Raw genomic sequence first — 14,123 nt, forward strand, 5'->3', positions numbered from 1 at the left:
CTAATTATTTAAAGTACAGTGCTGTGAAAAAGTATTTGCCGATTTCTTCTGTTTTTGTGTATATCTCATACTAATTAGTTTTAGCTCTTCAAACAAAATACAACTTAAAATAAAGTCAACCTGAGTACATAGTATACAGGTATTTATTTATTTATTTATTTTTTAATTGAAGCAAAAAAAAAGTTATCCAGCACCTATCACCTATGTAAAAAAAACTGATTGCCCCCTTAAACTTAAAATCTGGTTGTACCACTTTTAGCAGCAATAACTGCAACCAAACGCTTCCGATAACTGGAGATCAGTATTTCACTTACTTCTTGGACTAAGAGTTACAGTACTCCTATGTTTTGGATCATTGTCTTGCTACATAATGCAGTTGTGTTGAGTTTCAACTTACGGACTGAAGACCGGACATTCTCCTTTAGGATTTTCTGATAGAGAGCAGAATTCATGTTTCCCTCAATTATTGTAAGTTGCCCAGGCCCTGAAGCAGCAAAGCATCCCCACACCATCACACTTCCACCACCATGCCTCACCGTAGGTATGATGATCTTTTTGTGGATTTCTGTGTTTGGTTTACGCAAGATGTAACGGGACCCCTGTCTTCCAGACAGTTCCACTTTAGACTCATCAATCCACAGAACATTCTTCCAAAAGGTTTGAGGATCATCAAGGTGTGTTTTGGCAAAATTCAGATGAGCCTTAATGTTCTTCTGGGTTAGCAGTGGTTTTCTCCTCGCCACTCTTCCATGGATGCCATTTTTGCCCAGTGTCTTTCTGATAGTGGAGTCATGAACAGTGACCTTTATTGACATAAGAGTGGCCTGTAGGTCCTTTGATGTTGTCCTTGGCTCTTTTGTGACTCCTGGACGAGTGGTTGCTGTGCTCTTGGAGGACCTTCTGGGAAAGTACACTAGTGTGCCGAGTTTTTCCATTTGGAGATAAATTGTTTTGTGACTCTTCCCAGACTGATGTATTTCAATCACCTTCTTCCTCATCATTTCTGGAATTTCTTTCAACTTTGGCATAGTGTGTTACTGTGTAAGACCTTTTAACCAACTTCATACTGTTGAAAAAGTTCTATTTGTGTGTTGATTTGATTGAACAGGGTTTGCAGTAATCAGGCCTGGTTGTGTCTAGTCCAACTGAACTCCATTATAAATGCAGTTTCATAGATTTGGGGAATTAGTAACTATGGGGGCAAATACATTTTCATACAGGCCCAGTTAGTATTAGATAACTTTTTTTGCTTCAATAAATAACATTATCATTTAAAAACTGTATTTTGTGTTTGCTTAGGTTGCCTTTGTTTTATCGTAGATTTTGTTTTAATTTCTGAAACAATTTAGTATGAGAGATACACAAAAACAGAAGAAATCAGGATGGGGACATGTACTTGAAATTTGAATGCAATTTGAAATCCCCAATGCATGTGCGGTTTTCCCAAAAATCTTACTGGTTCATTCGAAATAAGGTAGGCATATGAATTGAAATCATACCCAGAAACAGAAGTCCTTCTCCCCCCGCCCCCTACTCTCTCGTTCCTGCCCATTATCCATTCAGATGCCAGAGTTGCTAGGCAACACAGTGGCGACTGAGGAATTGGAGCAGTTTGCTGTTATGGGAGAAGGAAAGATGGCATTGCAATGACATCTGCAGATTCCCCGATGGTGAATTCAGCAATGCAAGCAGTTTGTGTGAGAATGAAGCTTGCGTTTGAACAAGCCCGAGCAGACTTGGCACTGTTTATCATACACTTCATTTTAGCTCAGTAACATTTAGGCAGTCAGAATGGAGTAATGGGAATCCATTTAGGAAAGCTTCATGGAGATGTTTAACTTTGATGTGAGAGACATCATTTATTCGTGTCATATTAAACCAGTGATGAATTTGTAGCATGAAAGAATATGGGCAGTTAAACTGAGTGTAGGCTACAGTGAACAGTCATTAGCGTGAGGTAAACTCCATGCAGATTAGATGTTGGCACGGCACAGAGGTGCCATCATCTATGGTTTAGCCGTAGCCTTTACACATTTTGACCCCGTGCTACAGAGGTACAGGAGACACCTGGAAAACTACCTTTTTTTTCTTTAGATAAAACAGTGTTTTTTTCTAATGGATGAGAATGAATATCTCCCAGCAGAAAAACGGGAAATTACACTAGACGTGAAAACAGAGCAGCAGTTATATTGTCTTGCAGGATACAACAGAATAGGTGCTATGGTCTGTTTGGTCAGTAATAAAGAAATGGATATGCTGCTTAATATTATGCAGTGGTCACACTGGATATTTGCCTTGTTTTCGTACTGTTGCTTGGATCCCTTTTGAAAAGAATTGTCTGTGAACATTCATTCATAGTTCATTCATAGTTCGCATGTTCTCCCCGTGCTTTGGGGGTTTCCTCCAGGTACTCCGGTTTCCTCCCCCAGTCCAAAGACATGCGTTGAAGCCTGATTAGCATCTCTTAATTGTCCATAGTGTGTGAATGAGGGGTGTGTGTGTGTGTGTGTGTGTGTGTGTGTGTGTGTGTGTGTGTGTGGTTGGCACCCTGTCCAGGGGTGTCCCTTGCCCCAAGTCCCCTGGGATAGGCTCCAAGCTCCCTATGACCTTGTATAGGATTAGCGATACAGCAAATGGATGGATGGATAGATAATATAAGTGGAATTTTATTCCATAATTCTTAGCATTTTATCACGCTATTACAATTGTTCATGGTCCTCTCCTCACGGCATGCCCTTGCTCTTCCCACTACTCCTCCCATTAGCTTAGCTGTCCTCCTTAGGACTGTTAATTAGCTAGCTGATTGGGTCAGAGGTCATGCTATTCTCAGCTCATCTCGGCTCCTGCGGTGCGGAGTGTGTATTAGGAGCATCTTCGGGTTAATCCATAATTCTGGGGTTGGACATCTAGCCGTTGGGAACGCTCTGAGAGGAGGGAGTTTGGCTCTGTGAGGTCAGAGCGGCCGTGTGATGATCGCTGGCCGGCTTTCAAAGTGGAGTTGAATTGAAATTGAGGTCAACAAGCCAAATGTTCATACTAAGACCTGACTGTTCTTTCATAGTTTTTTTTTTTTTTTTTTTTTTTTTTTTTAAAGATTTATTTTTCTTCTTCAAATGGCATGTAGGCTGTGTAGGACAAGAGATTAGATCTAGAATTCTTAGCATTCAGTCTGCATAATAATTATAAGGTTATTTGGTATTTGTTTGTATTCCGTATTGGCACGAATTCCCCAAATACTGAACAATAGGGATATTCTTTTTTTTTTTTTTTTTTTTTTTTTTTTGTCTTTTACTTTACCTGCAAAGATAGAGATCAGTATTCTTTTATCTTGCATTTGGCATGTACCTCATAATATTTTGACACTCCCTGAAAACTTCCAGTTCTACCCTCAGGCTCAAAACTTCACAATTTTCTCATGACTTGAAAGCCGGATAAACACTGGCCACATGCCAACATGTAGCATGATAAAAGCATCTTAAAGAATGTTTAAGACGTTTTGGGAGAAGCAGAGTGAGAGAAATGCGGAGGGATTTTGGAGCTTCTGGACAGCACTTCAAAGCTGAGTGACTGTGGCTCGTCCCTCTCTGTGTTTTGTCTCCACACACTGTGTGAAATGGATGGGTTGTGACAGTCTCACTCAGTGTAGCAGCAGTAATGATGAGGGGGAGAGAAGTGCTCTACCTCCTCCTCCTCCTCTTCTTCCTCCTCTAGAGTGATCTCTGAGCAAACATGTCTCACCACCAGTTGAGCTCTGTCCATCTTTCCTTCCGTTTAGCCTGGAGGGATTTGTTGCTCCCCAACTGCTCCACTTCTGTGTGCATATTTTTATCACATTTATCCCTCGTGTCACTCACTCGTCTCCAACGCTGATTCTGCTGAGAGTGCACATCATTTCCTCTTGCTGTCTTCCTGTCTTTCTCTCACACTCACCTTTTCTTTTTGTTTTTCTGAAGCGTTTCATCTTTTCTCTTCTAATTCCATTCTGTTCAGTTCTTTCTTTCTTTCAGTCTGTCTTTCAGTCTTTTTTTTCCTTTTACTCTCTTTCTTCTCCTTTCTTTTTGCTTGTTTGCCCTCTTTTACTTTGTTTTGCTCTTTTTTCTTTTGCTCTTTCTTTCTCATTTGTTCTTTCTTTCTGTTTCAATCTCTTTCATGCTTTCTTTTGCTCTATCCTTTTTCTTTTATTCTCTTTCTTTTGCTCTTTCTTTGTTTTGCTCATTTGCCCTCTTTCACTGTTTTGCTCTTTCTTTCTTTCTTTCTCACTCTTTCACCTCTCATTTCCTCTCTTATTCTATTTTTCGTTCTTTTTCTTTTGTTTTATTTTTGTCTTCTTTTGTTTGCATTTTACTTTCACACGTTTAAATTTGTAAAATTTGATCATCTTTCCTTCTCTTCCTCTCACTCTCCCTCTCGCACTCTCACTCTTTCTCTCACTCTCTTTTTCGCTCTCATTCTCTCTCACATTCTCTGCCTCTCTCTCTCTCTCTCTCTCTCTCTCTCTCTCTCTCGTGCGCTCTTTTTCTCTCCCTCTCTCTCTCTCTCTGTCTCAGGTCCCGTGTCTGGTGCCAGTGTTGATGTTTAAGCTGGGTCGAGTCTCTGACCTGACTCTGTCTCATGCTGTACTCTTCACCTTACCAAAGCTGGGAACACACACGGTGCGTATTTCACTTCACTACCACAGGCTCTTTAGCAACGTGAACTGTAATTTCAAACAAACTGTGTAAAGAACAGAAAAGCACAAGCACAATTAACACTTCACACAGAGTTTATACTGTACACATAAATACTGTTATCTTATTTTTAAATTTTATTTAGTCCTTCTTTTTAAGCTTCCTGAGGTGTTCATCTGTCCTGCATGCTGTCGTTCAGTTTTTGCTGCAAAAATAGAAAAGTCTGGAATGGGCTGCATTTGGGCCGTAATTATGCTTCTCTTGTTGTTATGGCAACAGCTCACCTGGTGCTGTAGGCACACGTGTGAAACAGTCCACTGCTTCCCCTTGCTATTGAAATTCATTGCTCTCTCCAGCCATGCACATTATTCATCACTGCCCTGTACCCACGTATGCACACGCTGAGAGAATGACATTGGCTTATGATTTCAATAATGTCGTCAATATAAATTCTACATAAAATAGCACTGGACCAGCTTCCTAATATATATGTTTCCTTCATATATTTATCTGGCCTCAGGTCTATGTAAACAATGCTGCACAGTTTTTTAAGCCCAGGTTTAATAAAATAGCGCAATGTCTGTCCTCCTCTTATGAAATGCGGATGTTAAATTAGTAGTAAAGCACTGACTCTGTGTTTCGGCTCTCTGATAGGGCGGCTTAACTGCCCCCATGCAACTAAGCCTTGTTATTGAAGTGCTTTAAGGGGAATTATGGCATTCTGGATAGCTCTAGATAGGCCTTCCGAGTTTCCTCATTATGGTGAAGCTTGTCTTTGTTCTCTCAGTTCTGTATACCACAGGTCCTGCATGTTCTCCAGATGATCGCCAGCTGCTCCAAGTTGAGGGCCGTGGCTCTGCGGCTGCTTACTGCACTGTGGCAAAAACAGGTACAGCATTTATTTTTGTCAGTTATATATTTGCTCACATAAAATTTTCTCACTGTGATATTTTCACAAGTGATGATTATGGTTTATTTCACATTTAAGAATGAATTAATATCATTCAGTATTACAAAAAATAATTTCAGTGATTTATGGTTTTCCAAACAGCTTTAGGCTATGTCCACATTAATCGGATAGATCGGAAAACTGCATCTTCACCAGCATTTTCAAACCTCTTCCAAAAATGGATTACATCCCTATACTGCGCATCCGTACGAATGCAAGGAGCTTTGGCCTGCGTCATTTCCGTCAGGCGTTTATTTAAAAAAAAAAAAGGTCGTACAAAGGTATCAAACTGGATAGGAGGCACAACAACTGCAGTACAACATTGTCCACCATCTTGTTTGTTTGAAGTTGAATGAATCACATGACTGCATCATGTGACTAAAAATACGGCATAATTTAAAAATATCTTTAGTTTTTCTCGGTCCACTCTACAACACGTAAACAGCGTTTTCCAATCTATCCACGTGGGAGAGCTTTTTTGAAACGCTCAGTTTTCTGTGGACATAAACGCCGTCTCAGAGTGGACGGAAGGCCAAAACGTAGAGGACAAAGATTCATGTGGAAGTAGCCTTAATCAACATTTGATATCAACTCAAACAGCCAGGCTCTTCTGTGACAGTTTCGAAAATAAGATAAAGTGATAGTCAAGTTCTCAGTGACGAGAGCAAGCACAGTGCGAGTCTCAGGTTTAACACAACACTGCAACAGTGTTACTACAAACAATTCAGCCTGGAATAAAATCGCAAGTGCACAACATAGACAAAAATCACATATTTTGATTGTATTCCCACAAACTGAGACTGTTAGATGGCCTGCAATCTATTAAACATAGCTGGTGATGTAATATGTATAACAGGTAAAGCTTGGCGTACAATAATTTGACCAAAAGGAATTCTTTTATTTTTTCAAGACTTCAATTGAGAATTTATGTGAAACCTTTTGAGATCAAAATGATTACAGAGCATAATTAAAAAAAAATTATGTTAAAGAGCACATCTATGTAATAATTTACATAACAATGACTATGTTTACATGCACATCAATATGCCGATATTAATCGGAATTTGTCAGTATTCTAATTAGCATTGAGTTACGTAAATGCCGCAATCCGATTGCCCGTTTCAGATTAAGACAATATTCTGATTCCCCAAATTCCGATTCCCATCCCTGGAATATGCCTGTTTTAATTGGAAATGTGTTGCATGTAAAAACCTCATTCAGAAAATCCACTGAAAGGAGATATATGCACATTCTCAGTCCACAAGGAATTTTGGGTATCAACGGCAGCATCTTGAATCTCCCGGGAAATAACGGCGAGAAAGAAAAAGTGCACTTGTAGGTCGGCATATTCAAAACTACCATGTATACAGGAATATTCTCCAATGCCTGTACACATATAAACATTGTATTTGTAATATGGCTTCAACCCGAATATAGACCTTAAACGGAATTTGATTTGCATGTAAATGTAGTCAATGTTTCGAATGGCGCGTTGTGTTTGCCACTTCGACAAAAGAAGTCAACAACTTGTTGGCCATCTTTTTAGCTATAAGATGTGTTGCTGTGTCCTTGCATCTCGTATAAAAATATATATATATATCTGAGTCTGGCTGGTGTCTGATATGAGCAACTGTGAGGTGACTGTATGGAGTAAGCAGGAAAGTTACATTGACCGCTTTGTGATGAATATTAATCTGCTTGGTTTCGTCAGGGATTCCACATACCTGAAAAGTTTGCTTGCAAATGAAACTGCCTAGTCAAAATAGTTCTTCTATTCACCGGATGAGTACGCCTCAGCCGATGTGTGTAGCGCAGCAGGAGGTGGGGTTCGGGAGTACATGCGATAGTATGACCCAAATGCAAACTTTTGTTTTGCAAAAGGAAGTTTTTTTTGTGGTTCTGTCAGGCTGAACATGATAGGCTGTATGACATCTGCAAAGGCTAAAATTGAGATAATGAGACAAACAGTGAGATAATTAGAAAACAATAGGTTGTGCACAAATACAAAAGATCACACCCATGTAAGACTTTCATGAGTGGTGCATAATCACTCTGCAGATTATTATTATGATGATTATTGCTGCTGTTGCTGTAGTCAAAGATTTAATATGTGAACCGCTCTCAGTACTTGGTGTGTAATATATCAAATTTCCCACAAGTATAGATGGAAATGAAATTACCCTGATTATATTTCAAAGTATTGACAGTAATTCTTTGCCTGTTGAATATCGCAGTACTAAACGTTTTTTGGGGTGCAAATGCAAATCGCTGAAGTGCTATCCTTAAGGTTATATGATTTTGCACCTTTAAATACTTGGAAAGATGGCTTAATGATTAACACAGCTGAACAGTCCCTTAATAAGTTAACAGCTAACAAGTTATTAAAAAGATCATGATGTCTTGATAGTCTGTAATGTTCGTGTGTGTGTGTGTGTGTGTGTGTGTGTGTGTGTGTGTGTGTGTAGGATCGTGTGTATCCAGACTTGCAGAAGCTCATGGCGCTGCTGGAGAAATCCTCAGTTGTGGTGGGGAAAGAGGTTCAGTGGGAGCAGATTCTAGCCAGAGCTGCCTGTGTGCGAGACATCTGCAGGGAGAGGTCCTTCATACACTTAACACCCTAACACACACCATGCTCACATTTCATCTCCATTTCCTCAAAGCTCTAGTCTCCATTTCCAGATGACTCAGAGAGCCGTCACAGTTGGTTAAGTACTCCTATGGAGAGCAGGGAAGACCATATTTCGTGTACACATTGCGGTACGTGCTGTCGGATCACATAACCACATAATGGGCTGAAAGACATTATAGGGTTCTACTGAACACAAGATGGGAATTAGTGCTGTCAGTTGAGCGCTTTCCTGATGGGAGAGTTTCCTGGGAGTAGTCAGATTCCTCACCAATCAAATAAAGGGTGCAGATTTCTGAGCTCCCAGGTGTTATTGTATTTCTCCTGCCTGCATGAATCAGCACTATTCACCTCCTAATCGTTGTGCACCATCTGACTGTGAACACCTGGGGATACCTGAGGGATTAAAGCCTAAATACGAAGCAGCTTGGAGAGAGAAGTGTAGGACAATGGTAAATGTATTTGTTTGATGTATTTTGGCTCACTGCCAGTCCCAACACCACTTAAGCAAATCTACTTGAATCCATAAGTATTTACTTAAGTATTTTGTGGCACATTTACATTATTCAGTATCTATGGAATGACTGTTTAAGTAGATGTCAATTCCTTTTTTTTAACAGCTGTAGTATTTGGAAATTTATTTGTTAATTATGAAATTAGTCGGGGGGGTATTGAGCCATTTGGCAAGCCTGTAATGGAAGCACAGTTCAAGTCGTCAGGTTGGATTTGTTTGGAGTTTTGAACACATATGTTGTATGCCAACTGAAATACATCAAACAGCACCATTGCAACTTTAGGTACGAAAGAAGTCTGACTGGACAGTGACGGACGAGTGCTAGTAGCAGCCAATCAGGAAATTGAGTGAGTCCAGTGTGATACTACAGGGTGTCCCAAAAGGCTCCATACATGGGGGAAATTAACACTTTTTAGCTAAATGTCTTCCAAAAGTTTTCAGACTTAGTTTATATTATATATGTTTTTTCATAGTCTTTAAGAACGACTTGACAAAATAAGAACGTATTAAAATCATTCTCATGACTGGATCGGGAAGCTGTCACAAGGTTGCGATGGACTTTAAAAGGAAACATGGCAAGGACATCACACACGACACTGTTACCAAACTTATTAACAAACTCAAAAAGACTGGAAATGTTGCAGACCAACCTAGAAGTGGACGTCCACAAACATCCACTGATGAAGGCACAACCGGCATGGTGCTGGCAAATGTACTCCCCTATGTATAGAGACTTTTGGGACACCCTCTATAGTAAAAAAAATAAGGGAGCGTGAAAATAATAATAATAATAAAATTCAGGAGTATAGCTTATACCTTTTTTTCCCCCTTTGCACTGTTGATGTCATTGCTATTTAGGCATACTGCTTACTGTGTAGTGTGTGGATTGTGACACAGCCTTGAATTCTATCTGAATGTGTATTACTTGGCACTCACAGAGGTGCAATTAAGTCTAGTGGTGGAGATCAATGGAGCACAATCCATGTTACGAGATGTTTTGCGAATAGCTTGCAGCAGCATGTTTTTAACCAAACCGTGTGTATGTGTGGTATTTATTTTTATATATATATATATATATATATATATATATATATATATATATATATATATATATATATATAAAATCATAATCATAATCATATTCCACTATGATAAGTGGATCCCTATACTTTCTAAATAATGTGAACCATGACCATTAAAAATCAATCAGGACAAGAAGACTATCAGTCATTTTGCTTGTGAAATTAAAACTCTCCCACTATCTTTCTACTAATCCTCCACATGCATGTGTTTTGAGAATGTGGTATTGAAAGGGACACTAACAAGAGGAGTTGCATTTGTTTTTGAATTTCAAATCCACTTTAGATAACTTCTACCCAAACCACTAACTATACCTACAACTCTTCCTCAGAGAGGTGAACACATCACTAGCCCGTGTGTCCAGTACAAGCAGATTTCATGTCCAGGATATTGGAATGCAGCTGTGTTTAAACTTTATGCACTTCCCAGCGGTGTGACATGCCTTACGTACATATAATTATGGCGTGCAGTACTCATTTCAAATCCCACCGCCTGCTACGCTACACATTAGTTGAAGAGCAATCCGGCTGACTACAGAACACTTTTTCACTAATTGGATTAATTAGCATGAGTGGATGATTTTTTTCCCCCCAAGTATCAGGAACAATGCAGGCATGTGAAAACATTGATGAGATCAAGAAAATGAAAGCTATTATTTAGCTCTCCTGCTGTTTAAAAATCTAGAGAAAATAAAGACACTAGCCAGACTCCGCTATGAGTTGCTGAAACGTTGGCCAGCGACTTGCTGACTTTTTGTCAAGGGCACAAACACGATGTACTGTACTAGATCAGAACCTGTGTTGGACGACGATAATGAGCATACACTCCTGTGTTTCCCGTGGTCTGTTTTATACAACAGCGATATTGAAATCTTGAATCAGAAGGTGTGGATTTCTTTTGTATAACAGCAGCTCTGAGAGTCGGTCCTGCTGTAGCATAAATGATTGGTTTATATCAAAGTGTTCATTCTAATAAGTTGTTGTTTCTATAGTAACACCTTATGCACAGTATTTTTCCCGCATTAGAAAGTCTTCAGGGCGGAGAAGTTTTGCGCTTTCCACTTTGTTTTGTTCGTCTGCTAGAAATACAGCATATTAGTCGAAGATTAAAAGAATGACCCTGTTGTAATAAATTCTGGAGTGCATTGCTGTCTTTCTGCTGTACATGATCACTAGGCTGAGCTTTTATCCTAACCTGGGGTAATGTTGGCAGTGTAGCTCAATTTACAAATGCAAATGGAATGTTGGTGTTTCAACGACAAAATCTTAAGATGTGAAAGTAAATAGGGTACATAAAGTAAATAAATAAATCCTTTTATGCAAATACGTGCAACATTAAATCATTCTGTTGTAATACGTGTTATTGCTTGTGACTAATATGATTAATTCTCTAAAGGGAGTTACATGATTGTTTATTGTGTCCAGTTTTTCTTGGTGTTTGTCTTTGCTACAAGTATTAAAGTGCACCTATTATGGTTTTGAAACGTGACTAATTTTGTTTTAAAGGTTTCATACAATATATTTACATGCATCCAAGGTCAAAAAACTCTTTAATGTTCTCATAATTTAAACCGCAGCATTACCATTTTTCCTCAGTGTCAAAAACGACTCATTAAATGATCCGTTCTAAAGGATTCATTCTATACTCCTCCTTTCAGAGAGCATACTCTGCTCTGATTGGTCAGATGTCCCAGTCTGTTGTGATACCGGTCTACCACTGTCAGTGAGCAGCTGATGAAGACCAGAGACGGGGCTTTTTGTTACAAACCTACGTAGGTGTGTGCAGGAAGTAAGTGTGGAATTACTAACGACTCGTTTCAGCTGTTCAGAATCGGTTCCTTCTTTTGGGAGGCAATAACTCAGTGCGCTTTGATTAAGTAATAGTTGAAAAACCCTAATAGGTGCCCTTTAAGTTTCTACAAGTCTTTCTAGTCCTGGAGTGATCTTCAGATCGGTGTTGTTTTTCTTGCTGTAAAAGAGAGGGGAGAAAACAATTTTGTGAACTTTCAGGATTTAATTCAGTCACGTCTTACCTCTATACTCTGTACAACTTGTACGAGGAGCTATAAAGCACAGCCATGAACTCTGTGTGAGTGTGAATGAGTACTTAAATCTGAAAAAGACACAAATGCTTAATACACACCAAGCACTTTTGAAAGTTTGTGAACCCTTTGGAACGAGGTTTTGGTGATGGTTTGCGTTGCATTTATTTATTTATTTATTTTCCCCACTCCAAACACATGCATTTCTGCCAAAAGATTTAACTGTTGTCTCAAGTATCAACAGAAAATGGTTAGTGTTGTGTAATTACAGGTGCTCATTTGGAAACTTGTACAGGAATGCAGGGATTTTCTCTGGCGTCTTTCTGTTGCCAAAACCAAACTCTCATCCCAAATTTGAAGCATGATAAAGCTAAATAGAGATAAGAATACATTACTGCACGTCAGCAAGAACTAAAGAATCTGAAATATTTCATTTTAAATTGTGAGATTACATCTGAAATCCAGCAGGAAATCATTTTGGAAAGAGTAACAAATTTTGGCAGACAGTCAGTACTTGCCTTCAACTTAAGTTTTTTGTACCAGTTGAGAAGCAATTCCAGCCAGACAACGAATCAGGATGGCTGTTCGACTGTGTCTGCAGTACTTAGTGTTTCACCTGAATGTCCTGTCTCAGCACACATAAGATTAGATGAGATAACAAATGATAACACTTTCCCAAGGTAATTAGAATAAGAATAACATAGCTTGCCCATTTTTCCTGCTTCCAACACTTTGACAACTGACTGTTCACTTGCTGGCTAATAAATCCCACCCCTTGACAGGTGCCATGGTAACTAGATAGTCAATGTTCTTCACGTCATATGTCAGTGGCTTTAATGTTATGGCTGATAAGTGTATATTTACTGTATTATCCACAGATGAGGTAGTTAGCATGGTACCAAAGCAAATAAGGAACCAAGTTCAGCATGGGTAGTAGTAAAAATAGTAGCAGAGTGAAGGATTATGGGTAGTTTTCTGAGCCGTGCCACACCTCCCAGTAGAAAAGCACTATAATATTTCTCCTCACCATGAAGTAGATATGATTAGCATCTATAGGAAACTTTGGTGGAAGTTCTTGCTGCTAATGGAGGTTCGATCATTTCTTACATACAAACTTTCGCTGACTTTTTTCAAGAGTAGACTGTGAATTATTAATCATTGTGTTTAGTTATACAATAAAACTACTGTTGCTCGTGTATGTATAGTTTAGTCAGAAAAGGTTTGTCTTTTGCTATGACTTGGGTAAAGTTTAGACTGCAAAAGTTTACAATGGCAAGGAATTAGAACCTATAGATGCTGCAGTACATTTTTCACTTACATGTAGTTCTTTTTTGTTCCACTAGGCCATACCAACATGGAGGAGACATGTTGGCAGCCATCACAGACACACTGACTCAGTGCTCCCAGAAGGACCAGGCCACTCCAGCAGCGCTGGCTCTGCAGGGTCTCCACGAGCTGTGCAGAGCTGAGGTTTGAAATCCAGCTTCTATCCTACACAAGTCTTACTTCTGGTTTAATGGCTAACCTTAGGCAACTCCCATCAGGAGGCTCTGGTCAGCAAATACTAGCCAGAATTAGGATAAAGCATGGTGATGGATCTTTCAGCTACTATGCTGAACTCAGCAGGCACAAAGCCCCAGAAGATGTCCACACACACTGCAGACTGACACATTTCTGTTCACTTTTTAAAAAACAACATCCAAGCAATTCCACTGTGCCTTTTAGTACTTCAGCATTCACCTTCTATTCCTTTTATTTTATTCCTAGTCTTATCTTTTTAATAATTTATTTTTATACAGCACTCTGAATTCTCTCACATCTGAAGTTGTGCTGTGTAAATAAATGTGCCTTGTATTTTGGAAGACCTTTGATGCCTTTGAGTAATACTGATCCCAACTTTTGATGAGAAATTCAGGAGTGGACAAATAATAAATTCAATAACTTTCCAGTGGGGTGAGTAGAAGCCCAGATTTTGGTTGCCCAGAAACTGGCTAGACTAAAAAAAAAAAGTGGTAGATAAAATACTGTAACAGCTAGCTTGCTTTAAATGCAGTAGGTACATTAATACAGACTAACAAACAAGTACATGATCATTATACTCTTCTAACAACGTTTCTAATGTCGCACATTGTGCTTGTGCCCTCAACAAAAGGTCAGCATGGGAGATATGGTGTTCTGTCCTTGCATCAGACATAAAAGATATTATTTGAGTCTGGGAGTTCTGTAATAGCCTTGCGCTGGACTTT

The 14,123-nt window shown here is 39.2% G+C and overlaps 1 protein-coding gene across 2 annotated transcripts in view; it reads left to right on the forward strand.

Moving 5' to 3' along the window:
- focad (focadhesin) overlaps positions 1–14,123 on the forward strand; it is a 69,772-nt gene that overhangs the window by 29,738 nt on the left and 25,911 nt on the right. For both annotated transcript variants that reach the window (XM_053628869.1, XM_053628870.1), the window contains 4 exons: positions 4,548–4,652; positions 5,455–5,556; positions 8,082–8,212; positions 13,221–13,347. In XM_053628869.1, the coding sequence (XP_053484844.1) occupies positions 4,548–4,652; positions 5,455–5,556; positions 8,082–8,212; positions 13,221–13,347 (465 nt within the window). The remainder of the gene's footprint in view (positions 1–4,547; positions 4,653–5,454; positions 5,557–8,081; positions 8,213–13,220; positions 13,348–14,123) is intronic.

The sequence above is a fragment of the Ictalurus furcatus genome, chromosome 7 (assembly GCF_023375685.1).
Source record: "Ictalurus furcatus strain D&B chromosome 7, Billie_1.0, whole genome shotgun sequence".
Lineage (NCBI taxonomy): Eukaryota > Metazoa > Chordata > Actinopteri > Siluriformes > Ictaluridae > Ictalurus > Ictalurus furcatus.